The sequence below is a fragment of the Phaseolus vulgaris genome, chromosome 6 (genome assembly GCF_051622355.1).
Source record: "Phaseolus vulgaris cultivar YP4 chromosome 6, ASM5162235v1, whole genome shotgun sequence".
Classification (NCBI taxonomy): Eukaryota; Viridiplantae; Streptophyta; class Magnoliopsida; order Fabales; family Fabaceae; genus Phaseolus; species Phaseolus vulgaris.
This window is the reverse complement of record NC_143503.1, coordinates 31,750,231-31,773,239: the sequence shown is the minus strand read 5'-3', so window position 1 is coordinate 31,773,239 and position 23,009 is coordinate 31,750,231. Positions and strand designations below refer to the sequence as shown.

The 23,009-nt window shown below is 36.0% G+C and overlaps 3 protein-coding genes across 6 annotated transcripts; 1 reads left to right on the top strand and 2 right to left on the bottom strand.

The window, feature by feature from the left end:
* Nucleotides 1-273: 273 nt before the first annotated feature.
* On the bottom strand, nucleotides 274-6,099 carry LOC137832201 (chitin elicitor receptor kinase 1). The gene is made up of 12 exons (XM_068640240.2): nucleotides 5,315-6,099; nucleotides 3,545-3,578; nucleotides 3,438-3,442; nucleotides 3,173-3,346; nucleotides 2,734-2,927; nucleotides 2,284-2,373; nucleotides 1,822-1,915; nucleotides 1,584-1,735; nucleotides 1,421-1,512; nucleotides 1,008-1,146; nucleotides 814-912; nucleotides 274-615 (listed from the first exon to the last, which is right to left on the bottom strand). The coding sequence occupies exons 1-12, from the start codon at nucleotides 5,946-5,948 to the stop codon at nucleotides 451-453; spliced, it is 1,872 nt and encodes a 623-aa protein (XP_068496341.1). The 5' UTR covers nucleotides 5,949-6,099; the 3' UTR covers nucleotides 274-450.
* An 889-nt stretch (nucleotides 6,100-6,988) lies between these two features.
* On the top strand, nucleotides 6,989-9,173 carry RBCX1 (Chaperonin-like RbcX protein). The gene is made up of 6 exons (XM_068640239.2): nucleotides 6,989-7,225; nucleotides 7,405-7,499; nucleotides 8,368-8,485; nucleotides 8,624-8,640; nucleotides 8,723-8,785; nucleotides 8,889-9,173. Exons 1-6 carry the CDS (start codon nucleotides 7,078-7,080, stop codon nucleotides 8,958-8,960), a joined length of 513 nt encoding a protein of 170 aa, XP_068496340.1. The 5' UTR covers nucleotides 6,989-7,077; the 3' UTR covers nucleotides 8,961-9,173.
* A 236-nt stretch (nucleotides 9,174-9,409) lies between these two features.
* On the bottom strand, nucleotides 9,410-22,209 carry LOC137832199 (malonyl-CoA decarboxylase family protein). 4 transcript variants are annotated; one of them, XR_011084524.2, is made up of 16 exons: nucleotides 21,943-22,209; nucleotides 21,638-21,735; nucleotides 21,424-21,514; nucleotides 21,192-21,318; nucleotides 20,906-21,086; nucleotides 20,424-20,568; nucleotides 20,249-20,339; nucleotides 19,563-19,621; nucleotides 19,408-19,485; nucleotides 18,997-19,080; nucleotides 18,268-18,452; nucleotides 17,689-17,817; nucleotides 17,415-17,535; nucleotides 17,118-17,203; nucleotides 10,069-10,156; nucleotides 9,410-9,926 (listed from the first exon to the last, which is right to left on the bottom strand). XR_011084524.2 is itself a non-coding variant. In XM_068640238.2 (16 exons), exons 1-16 carry the CDS (start codon nucleotides 22,030-22,032, stop codon nucleotides 9,918-9,920), a joined length of 1,614 nt encoding a protein of 537 aa, XP_068496339.2. In that variant the 5' UTR covers nucleotides 22,033-22,209; the 3' UTR covers nucleotides 9,410-9,917. The 4 variants fall into 4 exon arrangements, 2 of the variants coding, with proteins under 2 accessions (XP_068496339.2, XP_068496338.2); XM_068640238.2 differs by having other exon boundaries at nucleotides 17,463-17,535; XM_068640237.2 differs by having other exon boundaries at nucleotides 9,410-10,156; nucleotides 17,463-17,535.
* Between the last annotated feature and the right edge of the window lie 800 nt (nucleotides 22,210-23,009).

Genomic DNA, 23,009 nt, shown 5'->3' with positions numbered 1-23,009 from the left:
AATGAAACTAAAACAGCCACGGAAGCATACATTTTGGTAATACATAACAAACCATACATTTAACATTTCTCATTGGGAAGTTTTAACATATTTTCAATTTTAAATGGACGAGTCAAAAACACATATAATATATAACTCTTAAGAAAACAAAAGGAGATATAAGAGGTTTGGATGTTGAAGTTACAATTTTTGTCACGAAGCAATAATTTTCATCTTTTACTTATAATAAATTATTCTTCAAATATTATTAATTACTGTTTTAGTGAAATAATATACCGGAATTTCGTTCCTTGTTAAAAATATAATGTAATTAACATCAACTAATGCGACTTGGAGAAGTAAATATCTGCGTATTTTGGTTTTTTGAAGAAAGAAATTGGTAAGATATCTAACTTTTATTTACAAATTAAGAGTTGAAATATTGAGAAATATGAGGTGAGGAAACATGAGCTACCTTCCAGACATAAGGTGCACTAAAGCTTGGTTTTCATAGAAGGAACCAACATCCCAATCCTCAGTTGCAGATGAAAGTGTCATTAAGGCGACAACAATTGATCTCATGCTTGGCCTAAGTTGAGGGTTTTCATGTGTACATGCTTTGGCAAGCTGAGATACCTGCAATAGACCAAAATAATAACAGTTCTATTACCGTTTCTGATACATTTTATGCATGAAAAATCATGTCTAATACAATATTCATGATAATTATTGCTGAGACCGCCATGTTTATCTTAATGATTTGTGATTAAACTATAGACATATTTATCTTACTTTTGGATTGTTGAGGCATTTTTTATTAAATTGGTTACCTACCTTAAATACAGAGTCAAGAGGGTAGTTGTCACCAAGTCTAGGGTCAACAAGTTGACGAAGATTTTCTTTTGGATCTGAGAGACCAAGAACTTCTTCAAACTGCAGTTTATATAACAAGTCCAAAATTTAGTAAAGAAATATATAAGGGATGAGTTACAACTATTGTTGAATGAAGAGAAGCATGGAAAAACAACCAAGGCGACTAGTCCTTTTGATTCACTCTCAGGATCGTTTGTCTTGACGATAGCTTCTTTGCCTGATATGAGTTCATAGAGAACAACTCCAAAAGCATATACGTCTACTTTGGAGGAAACATCACCATATTGTGCATATCTACACCAAAAACCACTACACTTGGTCAAAATGGTCATGTACGGTTATATGCATACATAATATATTAGAAATCAATCAAAAAAATTGGAGATTCAAAGTAATACACAGAAGTTATGTGATGGGTAAATTTGTTGTGCTTTAAAATATGTAGTTCAACCGATAAAATAAGTAATTATAATAGCATGTAAACAGAACATGATTATCAGTGCTGCTAATGATACAAAAATAGGTTCAAACTTGGTATAAATTAAGTTAAGGATAAGTAGTTCCTTACTCTGGAGGCATATAACCAAAGGTACCCACAAGACGCGTGTGTAATGAAGAACTACCATACTCAGTCAATTTTGTGAGACCAAAATCTGCAACCTGTGGAAAAAAGATTGGACTCAGCATTCAAAATTTATGTATGAAAAAAATGTAGAAATTCATTTGCGAACCTTTGCGCGAAAGTTTTTGTCTATCAAAATGTTTGCTGATTTTATATCTCTATGGATGTAGACTGGAACTGTATGTTCATGGATGTATTCCAATCCTCTTGCTGCATCAAGACCAATTTGCACTCTAGCTCCCCATGTTAACGGATCCCTCCCTACAAACCAACCATATTCAGACCATCAAAATGATTTCATCATTTTAAGATGAAGTATATTTATAAGTGAGTAAGAAAAAAAGAACCTGAGCCTCGCAAATGTTGGCTTAAATTGCCGTTCTCAATATACTCATAAACCAAAAATAAGGAGCCCTCAACACAATATCCTATTAACCGCACCTGTATTGAATATGTTTGCAAGGAATCATGTATTGTGGAAATGAGTAATGAAATATATTTAAATATAAGCACTGATTAGTTAACTAGTTAGTTACATAGCAAGCATAGGATCTTAGGAACAGGATGATTAGTTGAGAATCCCTAACAATACTTTCATAAATAGATGGAAGCAAGGCCAAATATAAAGAGATTCTAATTTTTTTTCTTTTTTGTGAAAATCCTTGGGAATCCACAACATTGGATGGTTAGAAGAATTGATAGAATGAACAACTGCACCACCCTTGAGTTTTTTCTTTTCTTTTGGGGGGCTATAACTGTACACTTTTTGAGGTAAAAATTTTAGTATCAGCATAGGGAAAATGTCATACCAAGTTCAAGTGATGGACATGCGTTAGAACCTTTAGTTCTGCAAGGAATTCATTTGATGCTTGCATATCCATCTTTTTAATTGCAGCTTTCTGCAAAAGGGAAAAAAATGAAGCGTTGGTAATAACTTGAAATTTACATTGCTTACAAAAGATCAGTCTTAGATCTGTATGATCAAACTTTGACGAAATAGGATTCAATACAAGAGATAAGTTTATGTTAAGCTTAAACCAAGTACTATGTAATGCAAGAAAACAATGGTATGTGATTAGCAGTAACTTCTTGTCTTCAAAAATAAGATCAATGAACTTACGACAAGGTTGGGTGAGTGTAAATGCATAATATCTATAGTCTACACAATAATTGTGAATAATTACTCGTGTTTGGTGATATTACTGCACATTTCTTATTAATCCTCATGTTAAAAGTGAGTTTAAAGCATCTTGACAAACCTCACTCCGAAGCTCAGCATAGTAAACAGATCCAAAGCCACCTTGACCAATTATATTAGCCACACTAAAGCCATCAGTGGCCTTGTCTAGCTCCCCATATGAGAACTCCACTGACTTGTCCACTGTAATCCCTGTCAACCTTGGAGAAGCAACAACAGAAGATTCCGATGCCTTGTCCAAGCTGCTTCCCAAACCTATATGTATCAGATAAGACCTACAGTTCCACAGTTTACTTTAAACAAAAAAAAAGCCCTGAAATCTAGAATTAGTATTACAGGTAATAATTAAGAGTTTAATTCTAACGCTCCATATAAAGATTTTTACATTATTAACTAATTAGAAATCACCCTTCATGCAATTTTTTGAAGTAATTATTACAAAGGTCAATATAAAATAAGAAAGGGTTGTTTTAGAAATAGCAATGAAAGAAAAGACATACCAACACCATGATAGAGTGGACTACACTGATCTTCAGATGCTCCTGGTACTGCGAGAAGGGACACCTCAGCCACTTTCCTTCTTCTGTGTAGACCAACATATAGAACAAGTGCCAAAATTAAGACCCCAGCAGCTCCTCCAACGGCTATGCCGGCAATAGCTCCACTAGATATTCCTACTTAAATTTGCATAACAATGTCAGCATCTCATAGGAATTTAACCCACCATCATTTATGAAGCAGCAGTTTGCACAATATCCACGTCACCTGATCTGCACAAGGTTGGAAGAAACATAGGTTATTAATTTCAAGAGTAAATCTCAAAACTCTAATCAAAGGATTAAGATGTAAACTTAGTATAAAATTTAACTTACCTCAGCAGCATAGGTGGAAAGTTTCCATTTTCATCTGCAAAATAGGATTTAGAATATAAAGCATCAGAAGAAAAATTGTATCAAATAGCAATTGCTAACAAAAATAAGAGACGGCGAATCCATTGATGCAGAGTCTTCTTGAAAATGAATTTGTCTCAAATTTGGACTGTCAAAAGACCAGTTACCACACAAACAATTTGTATTAATTCCTTAAAAGAGGACATTATTAGATGATGATTCTTGTATTTTTATGCTTTATACATTATTTTTCTGTGGGAAATATTAGTCTTAATGGTAACCGTTTGTGGTTGGACCATTTAAGCACAGTAAATGAAAATAGAATATGCAATTTAGTTCGAAACCAACATTATTTGATAAAAACAAAATTAATCAGGTCATGTGTCCTTGTTCAAAACAGCACCAACACGAGGGGTCTCCTAATCGAAAATACTAATCTCTCTATTTTTTATTCTATTTTTGCATAGTTTTTTTTAATGTATATAGTTAGTTTTTTTTATTAATTAAGTTACTTTATTCACTTTATAGACATTTAGATACTCAGCTATACTTATTTGGGATAACCCAAGTTGATACAAATTAGTTATAGCATCCTTCTACTTTGGAGTTTTTATTTTACCTTATAACTTACCCCATAACTTCTATCCAAATAAAATTATAAATATAGAAATTCTCGTAAATCTTATTTAAATTATGATTTATTTCACATTAAATGTTATTTATGATAAATAATTTAAAATATATTCCCGCTAAAGTTGTATTGCAAAAATAGGCCTGGGCAAAGCAACTCTTAATAAGACAGAAGCCGTATTGTTTCTAACTTTTTAACTTGTCACACAATATATAAAAAAAATATAAATTAAAATTATTTTCGAAAGTTGAAGTTAAAAATAATAGTTATTATTTTTAGTCATAGATTGTATAAAATGAATGCATTTTATATAGAAAAATTAATCTTTTAACAAATTAAAAATTATTTAATAAAATAATTAATTATACAATTTTTCTATTCAAACACATATTTAAAAATAACTACTGATCATCATTTTAAAACTATTTTTAAAAATTATATATTTTCTTGAAACTATATTATTTTAATATAACAAAAGCACAGATAATAACAACAATGTTATTTTTGTGGACTTAACTCGTATTTATTTTGTTTAATCACATACACAATTAATAACGAAGTTGCCCACAAAAGATTTTGTCAACTAATTTGGAATTTGATCTCGGATCATTCTAAAGAAACAGTGATAATAGAAAGTGAAGACCGACTCAGTATAATTGTGTACACAATCATAACAAAGTGACAAATTTTATTGCATTGATGACCTATGTCTGTTTGTTTTCTATCAAGAAAATTATCTTCGAAATAAATAATTCTCAAATTTTACTGTATCTGTCTAATAGTGGTTATTGGGCATGCATGGATCACCAAAATAGTCCACAAGAAAGTGATAATATATGAACAAAGTGTGATCTGTATTATTTTGTTTTATTACCAGAGGACTAATCATCCTTAATAAAATATAAATTTTCAACATTTTTTTAATTTCTGTGATTAATAGCTGTCAAGATCGATGTTTCCAAATATGCACGGAATATACCAAATCTATTTAGCAAAAAAGAACTTCAGTGTTCAACACATGTATGAGAAGGAGCCATGAAGAAGGAGGTACCTTGTTTAGTGTTGACCGGGTTCTTTGTTCTTAATTAATTAGTAAAATGTTATAGGTGTTTGTTAATTACCTTTAGCCGGCACGAACACGAGCCCATTCCCAGAACTGAAATCGGAGGTGGGGTTGTAGCGTACCAGCAGTTCCGCCGGCACACCGGATTCCGCCGCAACCCCTTTCAAGTCATCACCCAGCCGAAGCGGGAACGTCAAAAACAGCCCATAATGCTTGGACACATGTCGGTTTCCGCAGGAGCAGTTGATGGTGACGTTGATGTTGACGTTGTCGGGAATATTATTGGACTGGTAACTGTTGACCCTGCTCACCCAATCCTCGGTGGTCAGGTTCGAGAAAACAGAGTCCGCAACCACCTTGTAGGTGTTCCCGTGTTGGATCCGGTACGAGAAAGTGTGTCCCAAAAACACACTGTTTAAGCACTCACACGAGAACGGCACGTTGATTCTTGTTCGGCTTTTAATCACGTTTGGGTCTTTCACGCTTGGGTTGTACTTGAGAATCTCCGATGTGGGCTTTCCGAAAAGAGTGCTAATGGAAGTGAGGTTCGTGCCTTCGCTTATGTAGTAGGAAGCTAGAGCAAGGTCGCAACCAGAATCACACTTACCTTTGACTCTTGTGGAAATTAACAACTGAATTAAGAGAAGGAAAAGATGGTGTGCTTTTGGTTTTGTGGTTGAATGTGTGGTCATTTTGTGTGTTAGGGACTAGAAGAGTTAAGAGCTTGAAAACTTGTAATTGATTAGAGGTGATTTACACACCTTATTTTATGTGCAGCTTCATTGATTTGTTATATTATTTGTATATGGCACCAATTCATGATCTTATTGACGCCAAAGTTGTGGTGAATGAGTCTTCTCTCGTTATTGTTTTTCTAATACTTTTGGGACGAAGATGCTTAATTTAAAATGTGTAGATTACGTGAAGAATGTGACATCCAATTACGCTTATGCTAAAAAGGGGATGGAAAGACACTCCAAATGGGCGTGTCTTGGATTTTTAAAGATTAAACTATAAATAAAAATTATGTCACTTTTCAATTTTCATAATGAAATAATTGTACAAGGCTTTATTTTATATCAAACAATTATTTATTTTTGTTATGCTTTTTTGCTCTCCAAAAGCACCTTCTATTATAAAACTAACTTGTTTTCCGTTGAATAAATTTGTTTAGAAGTTAACTCTGGAATAAGAAAGATCTCAAATTCAACATTCGTCGCATATTCCTTATTTTCTTCCCTTGATAAATTATTTCCTTGATGCTTTTGGGAAATTATACTCTTCCTTCTTCAGCCAAGTGGATGTATATGTATAATTGAGATATTTGATATGCTAAAAAGAGATCAGATGTAGCCTTTTGGACTGCAGTGAGATATTTGAGATGATAGTTGAAGAATATAATCTTTTCAAATAAGTTTGAGGAAGAGAGAATGCCTAGAAAGGATATTTTCAATATATTAAATAGAACTTTGTTAGATATATATATAGGAATAACAACAAATGTGTCTCTTGTATGGAGAAAGGTTGCAGAAAAAAATTTAGAGCCAAAATAAAGTTTGGAAGAACTGAAAACGGAGAAGTTTCTTCAAATTAATACACAGACAGATATATTGAATGGTGGGTTCCACCATGGATTTTAAAGGTTCTCACTTAATTTTCCACGTAAGCTCAAAGATATTTCCCTGTGTGGATTGAAGCATATAGATATTTTTCGCTTTGCAGTGACTATAACCTCACCATTGTATTCACATGCTTAAATTATCATCATAAAAATTAAGGCCTTTTTTCAATATACACAACATAAATTTTTAACAGTTAGCCATGGAATTCTCTGCAACTCTACCGCTTTCTCAGCTTCCTTATGTGTACCCTGAAACATCCAGAAGCAACAAAATCTATCCCTTTTGGCCTTGCAAGCAAAGAAGCTCACAGCCAACACGCTTACACTGCAACAAGATGTTTGTACCAGGTAATTGATTCGGTTACTTTTCTGCTTTGTTCCTCTTCTCCAATATGACTAAAAGAACTAACATTAACCACCAAATATTAGCAATGAAAAAGAATTTTTGTCACTAATACATTGATTTGTGACCAAATTAGCATTACTGATGTATATGTAATGGGGTTGTTATATCGATTGAGATGCAGGATTCGGAGAAGCATCACCGGAAGCAAAGGCGGCCAAAAACCTCCACAATTTCTTCACCTTTGTAGCAGTGAAGATTGTTGCTGCTCAACTTGAGGTTCCTTCTTATTGGCTTTGTGAATTCGTGTATATCTTCGCTTGCATTCATTCTAATTACTGCCACTCGTTGAAAATAGAGTACTCAGAAATCGTTTAATAGCTTTGAACGGCGTAACAATTCACTTAGGAAATTTAGTCCCAAGATACTTTCTCTTAATACAGTATTATTCTTTATATTGAACTACGAAAATTCGTACAGTTTTACGCTGTGTACAAGCAAATTTAGTCTTTGAATGTGTTCCAGACAGAGTTCTCACCATCTCAGATTGGAACATTCAGTGTAGTCAATCTCATCCTGAAACATTCAGTCAAGAATATAAGAATATGTGAATCTTTATCTAATATGTCTTTCTACCTTGTCTTTCCACTGATATATACTAAAATTTCTACTATATTTCTTTTGTATTTGGTCTTGTTATATAATAAATATTATCCTCTGTTTAAGATTGATTAGCCGAATTTTTTTATTCACGCGGATACAACATTGGATATGATAGAGAATCTGCTCGTTCACAATATTGGACTCTGCAATGACGCTATAGAATGCTTCAAACTTCATACGAAAAAGCTTTCACATTCTTAATAACCAGTTATTCACGCAGCTCACTCTTTGGATCTTTCTTATTAACAGTCCTTTTATTATTGCATGAAATTTTTGTGAAATTATATTTAGAGAGATTTAGACCTCCAACGTTGTCAATCTGATCCAAGAAGGCTAAATAATAATAACAATAATTTGACAGTGGATTTACTTTGATGCACGTTGTTCAACTCAATTCAGTTTTTTTTTTATATCCTTTTTTAGTACTTAATGCTTTTTTTCTCTCTAACAATATCATCTGTCAAATAATTATTTCCCGGAGCAGAGCTACAATCCTGAAGCATATGAGGAGCTGATTGAATTTCTTGGTCGACACTCGTTGAATGATGGTGACAAATTCTGTGCCACCATGTTCAGAGAATCATCAAGACATAAGAACTTAGGTAACGGCTATTACAAGCTACTCAATCTCAATCGGTATCTAATTATTAATATCTGACTGGCAACTTTTTTGTGTACTGTCACTGCATGAACGAAATCTCCGAACTAACGATGCGTGGCTCTGGCGTGTACCTGAATAGCCCTACGCATAATGGAAGTAAGTAGATTCTTTTTTTATTATTTGATTCTCCATCACCTGTTAAGGAGTTCCGATTAAATGCGACGATGTATGATTATAGGTGAGATCGGCATACTGCAAAAATGATTTTGAATGGGACAACTTGAAGCGCCTAGCTCTCAAGGTTTGTAATTCAATAACGTTTATGTCCAGGAATCCTGCAGAAGTTTATTCAACTTTCTGTATGATTGAATAATGCTTATATTTCTACCCTTATTGTCTTGTAGATGGTCACAGAATCTAACACGAGGCTCATGACGGAATATGTCTTAGAAACCACTATTGAAAGTGAGAAGTGAATAGTCTTCCACCAAAGCATTAGCCCCTTTATTCCCTCTGATCGAACAGGAGCTAGGGCAATGTACCTATTTATATGTACAGAAATAACTCACCGACATGGTTATCAATCAATTTTATACTCCAGCATTAGCAAGGTTAAAAAAACAGTTAGATCATAGAATGTTTGGAAAATTCGAGATACAAATTGATAATCAACAGAATATTTTGTTAAACCTTCCTTAACTGTGGTTGTGTTTGAAAGCTTCAAAATTTTAAAGTCACATTTGACGCTTGGAATGTGAAATCCCTTTCAATTTAAGTCAAATCGTTTACACAAAGACACACTTAATAGGATACTTGGGAGTACCAGAATTGTCTGCTCCAAATATAAACATTTCAAGCAGATATAGAATATCATATTTCAAGACAAATATTGGTGTTGTTTTCGAGGCTTGATTCTGAAGATAGATTAGTGCATAATAAATTATCCTTTACGTCTGAAATGAAAAAAAATTGTCCAACGATGAAACAAACAACATTACCTTCAATCCTCAATGTTAAGGAAAGAGTTTCTCTTTGATAGTTTACAGTTTACACTTCATGATTTCCAACCAACACAGCTAAATTTCACAAGCAGCATCACCTTCTTCACTAAGATATAGTGTTTGTTGTCAGAATACCAACTACAAATATCACATCAGATGTATAGCTTGAGGTTTACCAAGCATAGCCTATTCAATATAACTTGTCGACTTCGCACCTCTCGTGTCATGACCAAATGAAGTACCGCAGTTTAGCAAGCTGTCTCCTACCCAATTTTGCCAAAGAATTGGATTGGCAATGCGACACAACGCTCTCCAGCGGAAGTAATCAATGATTATACAAGCATACTCAGTTTTAGACTTGAATGCATTTGTCCTATTGTTTTGATAAAACCTTCCATTATGCTCCGATCAAGCAGACTTCAGAATTACTTGTCACTGTGGCTGCAAGTGACGGCAAAGAAAGGTAAAGGTTAATAAGGTTGTCCACTGCCACGAGATTTGTTTCCAAAGCACATGCATATATGATTGTTGAAATATGTTGAGGTTTATCTTCTAGGAATTGATACTAAGCAGTATCCGTTACATCAACAAAGCGATGTAGTAGATCACTTGAGGCCTGAATTTCACCATTGCTGAAGTATGAATGGGCATATTCTTCAATGTGATCCAACCTGTAAAATTACGTGTCATTAGCAGCATATACTTAATTTGACCAAGTGAATTGAAATTTAAAATTTGATCAAAATCCATGTATACATATTAATATATATATTAAGGATGGGGAAAAAATCCAAATTACAAAATCCAATCCATAATTATCCAAATCCATATTAGTTTTGATCCATTTAAATGGATTTATCTCAAATCCAAATCCATATTTTTGGATTTTAAATCCAATCCATTAATTGGATATGGATTAGATATAGATTGGATACATTTTTGGATTATCCAAATTGCATTTTGGGTTGGATTTTGACTTGGCCCGATCCAAGTTCAGCAAAGTCGACCCAAGTCCATGTCAAGCTGAGTCGTCCGGGACCAAGTCATTGAGTCGGTATGGACCAAAGTCGAGCCAAGTCATTTCAGGCCAAAGTCGAGCGGAGTCAACTCTGGGCCAAGTCAAGCTGAGTGGACGATATTGAGTCAACCCGAGTCGGCCGGGGCCGATATTAAGCCGAGTTGGCCCTTGCCAATGTCTAGTCGAGCCGGTTCAGGCCCATGTCGAGTTGAGTCTTTCAGGTTCGATATTGAGTCGAGCAGGCCCAACCCGATATCCAGACAACCGGGCCAGGGCTAAAGTCAAGCCAAGCAGGCCCGGGCTGATATCTAGACAACCGGGCAAGGGCTAACGCCAAGCCGAGTGGGCCCAGGCCGATGTCGAGCCAAGCAGGTCCAGGTCTAGGTTGATGTCGAGCCTAGCGGGCCAAGGCCGATATTAAGTCAAGCGGGCCCGGGTAGATGTCGAGCCGAGCGAGCCCAAGCCCATGTCGAGACGATCAGGCCCTGGCCGATGTCAAGTTGAGTGGGCCCGGGCCCATGTCGAGCCAAGCAGGCCCGAGCAAAAGTCAAGTTAAGCAAAGTCGGGTCGATGTCGAGTCGTCCGGGCCTAGGCCGATGTCGAGTCGTCCGGGCCTAGGCCGATGTCGAGTCGCCTGGGCCGATATAGAGACGAGCGAGCCCGGGATGATGCCGAGACAAGCGGGCCCGGATTGATGTCAAGACAAGCGGGCCCTGTTTGATGTCGAGACTATCGGGTCTGGGCCAATGTCAAGACGACCGGGCCCGGGACGATGTCGAGTCATTTGGGTCCGGGCCGATTTCGAACCAAGCAAGCCCGGACCGATGTCGAGCCGAGTGGGCCCAAACTGATCTTGGAGCCTTCACCATCCAAGTGGCGTGATCACTAAACCAAGTCTTCCATCTCCATAAGTTCTTTCTTTCATCTCCATGTTCATATGAAATTCCTAAAACATGTTTAGCTTCTTTATGTTCGGCAATTCAGTTTAATTCCAGCTTTGCTTCGGTTCATTGTTTCCTTAGCTGTTTCTATTTGTTTCTTCTTCAATTCTAGTTGATTTGTTCGGTGCATTTTTGTTCTTGGGCTTTTTAAACGGTGCTTTTGCTTTTATACTCATTTTTAATCGGTTCAATTGGCAATAGATGGAACTTCCATGTGAGTTTGGTGTTTGGTGCAAGTTTTGGTGAGTTCTTGAAACATAGAACCTTGATCCAATTCTATTAAAAGTGCCTAAGCTATCTCCAACTCAAGTTGATTCCATAGAATGTCAAAAAATCATCTCTATTTGGCTAGTGGAATCATATCATGTGGTATCTAGAGTTTAGGTGTGTTCTTGTTTAAATTTGAGTTGTGTTGCACTTTAATTCAAGAGCTCTTTAATTCTTGTTGTTTATCTTTCTGTTTTTAAGCTTATTTTGAGTTTTATTGTTGTTTTCTTATTTGTGCCTATCATGTGTTTGTGTCTTTTCCTTTTTGAATCCATACAAGTTTTGTCATAGTCATGTTTTTCCATGAATGTCATCACTTCTTGTAGTACATTTATTGAATTTTTTGTTTCTTGCTTTGGTGTAATTCAGTTTTCTGAGTTTGATACTTGATCCTTTGTGCATTTTCTGTTTTAGTTGAGTTCATACTTGTATTTTAGATCTATACAAGTTCCTATACATCATTTTCCATTATGTCTTTGCTAGTTCTTAATTCTGTTTTTCATTCCTGTTAGGATTTCTCTGTTTTCTGAAAACGTGCTTACTGTTTCGATTTATTACAATTGATTTACTCACTGGAAATTTCTGAAATTCTGGATTTGTGTTCTTCAAAGTGTTATAAAAGAGTAGAAAAAAGAAGTACTCAAAAATTTCAAGTACAAAAAAAAATGATAAATCAAAAACAAACAGTGTGCAATTCTGCCGAAAAAAATACGGTAATTTGGCATTGATTTTGAAAAATTTATCTCAATTAATTGGCTTACTGTTTTTTAGTAATTCCAATGCCATTGTTGAGCTAAGATCTTGAAGTTTCTGTGGTTAAAATTTCATAATCTAGTTCTCTTTATATCATTCCAGTTAAATCAGTGAACATTTCGCACAGTTTGCATAAAAATATTTTCCAGTAGCTCTATTTTTGTTTTCTTCATCTACTCTAGTGCTTTTCTTTAGGTATCTTTTGTGTGCCTTCTTTTTCATTGAGTACCTTATTTTCTTGCTTGTCTTTTGTTCATTAATCTTTGAGTTTGTCATATATCTTGTATTCCTTTTTGTGATAAGTCTTTTCTTGCTTATACCTTTTCTTGCTTGTCTTTCATTATTCATTGGTTTTTGTGGTGAAGTGCTTTGAAGATTGTGTGCTCTTGCTTTGACATCTTTCATTTGCGATTACTCAAGGCCTCAAGATCAGCTTGGTGCAGAGAGTATTCTTTCTTTGAGAGTGATTTTAAGTGACACTTCACTTCGGCAGTTTGGTTCCAATTGCTTTTGGCTAACTTTGTTTGCTGTTTTGTTGTTTGCTGTTTTCTTTTCCAAATGGCTGCATATTCCAGTGATGAGTGTTACAACCAGCATTCTCCTAGCAAAGCTTCTGTCCTTGGTGAATTAAAGGAGGCCAAGCGAGCCCTTACACAAAAAGATGAAGCTATTAGACGGTTGGAGGAAAGATTGCAAAGCCTTGAAATGAAGCAAGCTAGGTCCTCTCATTCTATTCATGGAGAGCATCATCATCATAGACCTTCATCAAGAGGCTCTTCCAATGATCATGGACGTGAAGATGAACATAGAAGGAGACCTCAACCCAACTTTCATGGATATAGACCACCTTATGTTCATGAAGATAAATGTGAAGATGGCTACTACCGAGATGCAAAGGCCAAGCTCCCTTCGGTCAAAATTCCTAGTTTCAATGGGGATAGTGATCCTAATGTGTATCTAGATTGGGAGGCTAAATGTGAACAGATTTTTGACCTCCATGAGATCCTAGATGAGCACAAATATAAGCTAGCCAACTTAGAATTTAGTGATTATGCCATGAAATGGTGGCATGGTGTTGTAAAGGACATTATCTATCACAAGGGTCCTCCCGTGGACTCTTGGAACTCTTTAAAGGATCAAATGCGCCGTAGGTTTGTGCCACCACACTTTAGGAAAGACCTCATGTTGAAACTCCAACGGTTTCAACAAGGCACGCTAAGTGTGGATGCTTATTACAAAGAATTAGAAACGCTTTTACTTAAAGTTGATTTGAAAGAAAGCGAGGAAGCTATGATTGCTAGGTTTGTGAGTGGTCTAAGGAAGGATATTCAAGATACATGTTCTGCCGAAGTGAAGTGTCACTTAAAATCACTCTCAAAGAAAGAATACTCTCTGCACCAAGCTGATCTTGAGGTCTTGAGTAATCGCAAATGAAAGATGTCAAAGCAAGAGCACACAATCTTCAAAACACTTCACCACAAAACCAATAAATAATGAAAGACAAGCAAGAAAAGGTATAAGCAATAAAAGGCTATAACAAAAGGAATACTACATGTATGACAAACTGAAAGAGTAATGAATAAAAGACAAGCAAGAAGATAAGGTACTCAATGAAAAAGAAGGCACACAAAAGAAACCTAAAGAAAAGCACTAGAGTAGATGAAGAAAACAAAAACAGAGCTACTAGAAAATATTTTTATGCAAACTGTGCTTGATGTTCACTGATTTAACTGGAACGATATAAAGGGAACTGGATTATGAAATTTTAACCACAGAAAGTTCAAGATGTTAGCTCAACAATGGCACTGGAATTACTCAAAAACAGTAAGTCAATTAATTGTGATAAATTTTCTAAAATCACTGCCAGATTACCGTATTTTTTTCGGCAGAATTGCACACTTTTTTTATTTTATTTATCATTTTTTTTGTACTTTGAATTTTTTAGTACTTCTTTTTTTTTACTCTTTTATAACACTTTGAAGAACACAAATCCAGAATTTCAGAAATTTCCAGTGAGTAAATCAATTGCAATAAATCGAAACAGTAAGCACGTTTTCAGAAAACAGAGTAATCCTATCAGGAATGAAAAACAGAATTAAGAACTATCAAAGACATAATGGAAATGATGTATAGGAACTTGTATAGATCTAAAATACAAGTATGAACTCAATACTAAAACAGAAAATGCACAAAGGATCAAGTATCAAACTCAGAAAACTGTATTACACCAAAGCAAGAAACAAAAAATTCAATAAAAGTACTACAAGAAGTGATGACATTCTTGGAAAAACATGACTATGACAAAACTTATAAGGATTCAAAAAGGAAAAGACACAAACACTTGATAGGCACAATTAAGAAAACAGCAATAACACTCAAAATTAAGCCTAAAAACATAAATGAAACAGCAAGAATATAGAGCTCTTGAATTAAAAGTGCAACACAACTCAAAATTAAACAAGAACACACCTAAACTCTAGATACCACATGATATGATTCCACTAGCCAAATAGAGATGATTCTTTGACATTCTATGGAATCAACTTGAGTTGGAGATAGCTTTGACATTCTATGTTTCAAGAACTCACCAAAACTTGCACCAAACACCAAACTCACATGGAAGTTCCATCTATTGCCAATTGAACCGATTAAAAATGAGTATAAAAGCAAAAGCACCGTTTAAAAAGCTCAAGAACAGAAATGCACCGAACAAATCAACTAGAATTGAAGAAGAAACAAATAGAAACAGCTAAGGAAACAATGAACCGAAGCAAAGTTGGAATTAAACTGAATTGCCAAACATAAAGAAGCTAAACATGTTTTAGGAATTTCATATGAACATGGAGATGAAAGAAAGAAGAACTTATGGAGATGGAAGACTTGGTTTAGTGATCATGCCACTTGGATGGTGAAGGCTCCAAGATGAGTGAGCTAGTGCCGCCACTTGAGAGAACCAATTGCACTCAAGATAAGACAAAGTGAAGGAGAAGACAAAGCTCTCACAATTCTCTCTCAATTTGAGTAGAGTTTCTCTATATCAATTTTCCAATCTGAATTTTACAAAAGCCCACACCTCTATTTATAGTGTGAGGGTGCTGGAAAATAGGTGGGAAATTTCAAATAAAACTCATTTGAAATTCCCACCAAAAACAAGTCACATGGGAGGTGTGACCTTTTTCTACTATGACACCTCCTAAAAACTACACCTACACCACTCTCCTAAGTCACATGGACAATGTGACTTTATTTTACATATTCACACTCCTTTATTTAATATCCACACCTCCTAAAACTATACAAGAGTAATTCAAAGCTTGGCCTTGCCCCTCATGGGATGGACTTGGGCTTTTTGGGCTTTGGCCTTCTTGGGCTTTGGGCTTGGGCCTCTCTTTATTTTATGTCTTCTTTTAATTTTGAGAAGACTAGAAGGAAGAACTTCAAATATGAGGGTGAATGACCTCTTCCTTCATTAATAAAAGTCTCCTTTATTTGATTCTCATCAAGTCTGGGCCCACTCGGCTCGACATCGGCCCGGGCTCGCTTGGCTTGAAATCGGCCCAGGCCCAAACGACTCGACATCGACCCGGGCCCGCTCGTCTCGACATAAACCCGGGCTCGCTCGTCTCGACATCAGCCCAGGCTCGCTCAGCTCTATATCGGCCCAGGCGACTCGACATCGGCCCGGCTTTGCTTGACTTGACTTTTGCTCGGGCCTGCTCGGCTCGACATGGGCCCGGGCCCACTCAGCTTGACATCGGCCAGGGCCAGATCGTCTCCACATGGGCTTGGGCCCGCTCGGGTCGACATCTACCTGGGCCCGCTTGACTTAATATCAGCCTTGGCCCGCTCGGCTCAACATCAACCTAGACCTGGACCTGCTCGGCTCGACATCGGCCTGGGCCCACTCAGCTTGGCGTTAGCCCTGGCCCGGTCGTCTGTATATCGGCCCGGGCCCGCTCGGCTTGATGTTAGCCTGTGCCCGATCGTCTGGATATCGGGTCGGGCCTGCTCGACTCAATATCGAACCTGAAAGACTCAACTCGACATGGGTCTGGACCGGCTCGACTAGACATTGGCATGGGCCAACTCGGCTTAATATCGGTCCCGGCCGACCGGGTTGACTCAATATCAGCCACTCAGCTCGACTTGGCCCTGGGTTGACTCGACTCGACTTTGGCCTGAAATGACTTGGGTCGACTTTGGTCCATACCGACTCAATTCGACTTGGGCCCGGACGACTCAGCTCGACGTGGACTTGGGTCGACTTTGCTCAACCTGGGACTGAATTGTCTAGGCTCAACCTGGATCGGGCCAAGTCAAAATCCAACCCAAAATGCAATTTGGATAATCCAAAAATGTATCCAATCTATATCTAATCCATATCCAATTAAATGGATTGGATTTAAAATCCAAAAATATGGATTTGGATCTGAGATAAATCCATTTAAATGGATCAAAACTAATATGGATTTTGTAATTTGGATTTTTTACCCACCCTTACCTAACTTCACTAGAAAAACCAAAACGGAGTAACAGGAACTTTCATCTTAGCAAACAAAATTTCTTTGTACGACCAAAATGGCCTCCACAAAGTAAATTGACACTATAAATGTAATTGTGGTACGAACAGAACAACATCCAGAGGACAATTACCTATACACATAGTTCACCATGATCCCTCCACTTTGGGAAAGACCTTTTTCTGATCGATCAGCCATCCAATTTATTCTTTCAACCATCTGTCCACATTGAGAAGCAAAACTTTATTCACACCAAGTTACTCAAATTACAACTGAAGATTTGCTACAAGAAATAACCATTTTATCATATTGATTATAGAGAAAGAAATACCAAGAAAATAACCCATGCAATGTCTTCATTGAAAAAGCCATTCAAAAAGTATAAAGTACTATATGGAAACTACCGCTTTCAGAATGAAAATACCATTACCACTAACAATGAAGTTTATTGGCTCTACAATATGGTTGCAAGACATACCGCTCCATTTTGCAAGTGAAAATTTGCTACAGAGTCCAAAGCTTTTCCTCTTTTCTTCTCTTGCAGAAGGTACCTGTGATACCAAAAGAACCCCAAATGCTTTCAGATTACCTTGAGTCATAAATTATGAGTACTAGCAAGCGGCCTAGCTCAATCCGATATTTCAAAGTCATTTCTAACATGGCTTTTTTTTATTTTCCATAATTTGTTTCCAGTATTTCAATACCTGGCACATAAACGCATCAAAGGAGCTTTTAATGCTGACCGAAGTTCTGGAGAATGGATCCACTTAGAGGATGTAGAAGTAAGCAAGTTGAACATCAAATCCATTCCATTTTTTCCCGTGGCAATATCCCTGCATCTCATATTGATATTAGTCGCATGATAGTAACCCAGAGATGAAGTAGAGGGGAAAATGAGAAAGAAAGGCAAAAAAGAAGAGGAAAAAAAACTGAACCACTGAATGTTGCAGTTAGTATTAATCATAGGGAATAACAAGGTCATATTTTGATTCATCGGACTACATGAGTTGTGAACTTGCCAAATCGTACCATATTTAATCATGCAATCTGAATCATGAATCATGCACTTTAACAACTGCAAAAAAAAATCTACTTTTTTTCAACACATAAGAAGCCAATTGGGCTCACAATAAAGGAGAAACAAGAAAAAGACAAAAAAAGATGTAATGCAGCTATTAGGATAGGTTACTTGATGACATATGAATTTGCGATAGTGGTGTTGCCAAAAATTATCGAAGAAAATCATAACTTAAAATATGAAGATAGAACAGAATGCATCTTACTTGGATAAACTCATAAGTGCTTCTTCTTCCTCGGGTTTAAGTATATTTTCATAGAAAGTGGAACTAGATCCCTCGGCTTGCGATTGAGACAAATTGACTCCTTCAACAAGTGGTGTCTGAGATGCTGCTAACTTGGATAAAAGCCATGACATGAATCCCGGGATGGGACTAAGAGTTGCAAAGGTCTACAGCCAAAAAATCATCAGCAATCTTGGATGTGGGAGGGCACAAGTAAGATATAGCAGTATCCTAAGAAATATGGCATTTATAAAGAAAAATTCATAACACCTGTGCCTAATAACTACTGGGAGTAAGCATGTCACTTTTAGATCGTACTACAATGAAGAAAGGAATATATCAATTTCAGAGAATAGTCTTTTAGGCAAATTCCCACGTGTCTATAGTTTTATAGTGCCTTTGAGAGCAATGACTTCAGAAATCTGCATCTTTCAGAAGAGGGAAAGATTTAAAAAACCCATGGTTTAAAGAATAAACCATAAAGTTGTACTGGTATATTTGGAAAACCTCCCATCAAATGTGAAGGGTTAAAGGGAAGACAACACATTTTGTTTGGCCATTTCCATTCATATAAAAACCATGAAAATAAAAGGTAATAAACTGAGATTCAAAAAAGAAAAAGAAAAAAAAAACTAAAGAAAGAATTATGTTCATTAATTGTTGTGCATTCACAAAACCCATGAATCTCCGTATAGTTGATAAAATACTTACAGAAATGTGCGGCATCTCTCTTTTCACCTGTGTTACAACTCGTTTGATAAGAAATTTTCCTAAGTTGATCCCTGCCAAGCCAGGCTGCAAATTATACCATATTATAAACTCTCTCTATCATTATTCTTCTTCAGAGAGTCAGGAGGGGGAAAAACTGACAATGATATAAACAGAAAAGCAAACAGATCAAAGGTGCTAACATGAATAAAAACGGAACAGAAAAAAGAACGAGCAAATTGTAGCAATAATTCCAGTCAGAGAAAAAACCAAAGAATAAACAGTTCACATTGCACTAAGAATGATTGTGCTGAGCTTCACCATGGCATATAATTAAATACTTAACAATTTTTAGATATATAGTCAAATCTCCACTGGCCATAACTTTCATTACTTTTATGATACATAGCATACCTGAGTTGATGATATAGAGTAGAACAAGGCACATGTGGTCTCACTTTCAGGTATAGGAGGACTATCCCACAAAACTTCCTGTGGAATAAATAAATACTGTTTAAAAGAAGTTACCGAAACAGGGTTTAGTCCAGTTGAATTTTAATAACATTAACCTGTATTGTCTGAGCAACATCCTTCAGCAGTGCAACTTCAATGAAAATTAGGGGTTCACCTGAGGAGAATATAAAAGACCACATAACGTACTTTAACACACTTGAAGCTTTAAGAATAGACTTCTTCAAATGCGACAGAAGTTAAGTGAACTGCTTGAGTAACAGCACTCAGTAACCTTGATATTTATAAGAATAAATTATTTTTGCATTTACAAGAATAATAATAATAATAATTATCATAATAATAAAGAAGTAAACTATTTCATTTGACCATCTTACCAATGTTACATTAATTTCTATAATTCCCAATGACATGTTAATCACAATCACAATTTTTAAACATCAGATTTGAGAACAGGCATATAACTACATATTTTAAACCAATGATATGCACTGGATCCCAAAGGGGCAAATAATGTAGACTATAGAAAGCACCAAATTTAGTTTTTCAAGCTAGTCGGTAGGAGAATAATGAAATTCCACTGTACTGCCTACTTAATACGATAACTTCACTATAAAGCATTTTGACGTTACTAACTTTGTGAGCTGATACAGACTGAACTCAATATTGAAAGAGATGAAAACAATTGCTGCTGGGATGTTGATTAGTGCACCAGTATAAATTATAAAACTGTGAGAGGTAGAGAACTATCTTTCAGTAACAACGGGTTAGAGGAACTGCTGACCAGGGATAGCTGGATGTAAATACCCAAAACAACGACGGCCAATTCCGAGCCTTCTCTTAAGATCTAGAAGATTGCTAATAGGGTGAACAGCCTACACAAGATATGAAAGATTATGCATATAGTGGAATACCAGAGCTACATTAAATGACAATTCAAGAAAAAAGGAGAAAAGTACTTCATAAGCAACAATTTTCTCCAGCAAAGAAGCCGGATCATCCCATGTAATCTGGTGAAGCTCTAAGGCAGCAGGACTAAGCCATGTAACAAATTTTTCCTTTAAATAAGAATCCAATGCTCTCAAAGATGCAATATTTTCCTCTCTGTGTAATGGAAGAATTGAATCATTACAATCAAAATATCAGGAAAGCAGGTTGAACTCTTGTTCTTCTCTTATCTTTCTTTCTCCATTTCCTCTAGGAATGCTATGAGCTACAGGTATCTAAAATTCATATTTGTATAAATTTATTTTATTTTAAGGTTCTCGTAGCAAAAAATCCTGGAGCAGACGAAGGTAACTAAATTTCAAAGAGGAAACGATGAACTAAGGTTTCTTTTATTTGCTCTACTGTCATTTTGCAAGACAAGGAAATTAAAGGAAACAGATGTAGTAGAAAAATTGTTAAAAATAAAATCGTGTTGCACCAGCCATAAACTTACCCGAGAATGGTTAGGACATCTTCTCGAAGAATGGATAAGATCCTCAACCCTCCAGGATGAGTGTTGAGACGCTCAAAGAGAACTTCATAAACTGGCTGAAGGGCATGCCTCAAATTCCTCTCAATGCGATAGAAAGGAGAAAACAAGCCTTCATCTTCAGAGCCGATCACTTGAGTTTTGTCTGCCAACCCAATCACTTTTCTTTCACACCAAAGTTTTGAAAGCAATAATTAAAAGAGTTACACACGTGGGCGTACGCCCACGCCCACACCATATAATAACTCACCAACAGGTGGTTCAAGTCCAAGATACTGCTTTATCAGGTCACGCACTTGTGATCGATTGAGATCATACTCTCTGGCAAGGACAAGAAGCAACTTGCGACGGTTTTCATGAGAAAGAGTAAAATAACCCTACATCATCATCACCGGCTTATGGAATGAAATAAGCAATGACGACAAAAGAATCGAATTGAGAAAGTTTCACCGCATTAATTAAAGAATCTAAAATTAGACTACCTCCGAGAAGTTATTAAGAACATCATCAAGAACTTCTGTTTTGTTCATCGATATAGCAGAGTGCATTGAGGCACGGACACGCTTAAACTCTCTGTGAATAAGTCAAAACAACACATAAATAACAGAAAAAGAAATAGCAAAAAAACAAAAGCAAGCAAAATCCAATTCAGGCATGCGAAACAAAAATTAAAAAAAATAAATAAAAATTAGGAACCTCTCGGAGTTGCCGGAGTCATTAGGCACCGCATTTCCTTCGCCTGGAGATTCGTTTTGGCGGGAATTCTGCTGCTGCTGCATTTGACTCGTCGCGTTCTGTTGTGGATTCATCGCAATCGAAAGAACCATAAGTTAACAAGAATCAAACTCAAAGCTAATTCACGCACAGAAAATATCATCGACTTATTGAATAATCGAATCAAAACAAAGTGTACGTATAACTCAAATCTTGTACAGAAAAAAGAAATCAGGGGAAACTAAAAGGAATGAACAGAAGTGTAAGTGCAAGATTATTTTACTCACAGCAAGAGGAATGGACGAGAGAGAAATGTTTGTACGATCGTTGGGCTTCATTCTGGCGCGCATCAAAATGGACAAAGCTTTTTTGCTCATTTTTTATTATTATTATTACTCTCCTATTTATTGGGTGAAGCATGTCCGTTCGGCAATCGAAATCAACAACTGGTATAGTGAATGAAGTTTGCTTTCTGCTTTTGGATCGTGCGTTACATCACTGTTTGGCAACAACCTATTTTTGTTTGTGAGTTCGTATTCCGAGGTAGCAAGCGCGTTTCTTGCAAGCCACACAGATATTTTTTTATTCCTTTTCTTGGTCAACGTCTAACGCTGACTCTCCACTTCACTGTAGATTTTCACGTTTTGACCCAATTCAGGTTTTGGGCCTCATGACCCAAAACGTTAACAAATTGGACTCTTTGCTTTTGGGTCAGCTAAATTGGACTTTTATCTAGTTGGAAAAAATATAAAGTTTGTAATGAAATAATGCACAATTCAAACACGTAGTGTAGCATTATTCCTGATTAGTGACTTCTGTCATTACCATATGCTATTTTTTTTGCTTAAGCAAGTTTCTATCTTGTTTAGTAATGAACGATTCGTTGCAAATGATGTCCTTCAGTCTTAATAAATGTTTAAAGCAAAATTCCCAAAGAGATTAAAAAAACATGGAATCAGTTATCTATATGTAGAAAATAATTACTATAAAGTTACTAGAAGTTATGAAGAAAAAGGACAAACATACTTTGAGTGTTCTGTCAAAAGTTCCTCAGTTACTAGGAAGCTCTAACCAAAACAATAAAGAGAAAAGGTTTTTTATTCTGAATGGTACCATGTGGGTTACTGTAAATATGTATATATCTTACTTGCAATCTAAGAAAAATGACAAATAGATGTGGATAGGTCACAACTACCTTACTGGGATCACATTCTTTCCTTTCGTTTACAGTATATACAAAATGCTGTTCTCTTCTTCTTTCATATTACCTTTTTCCATACAAATTTTAATTAGGGTTTCATTCCATGTATTCAATATCACTAATTTTATTACTTAGATTATTAGTAGTAAATAT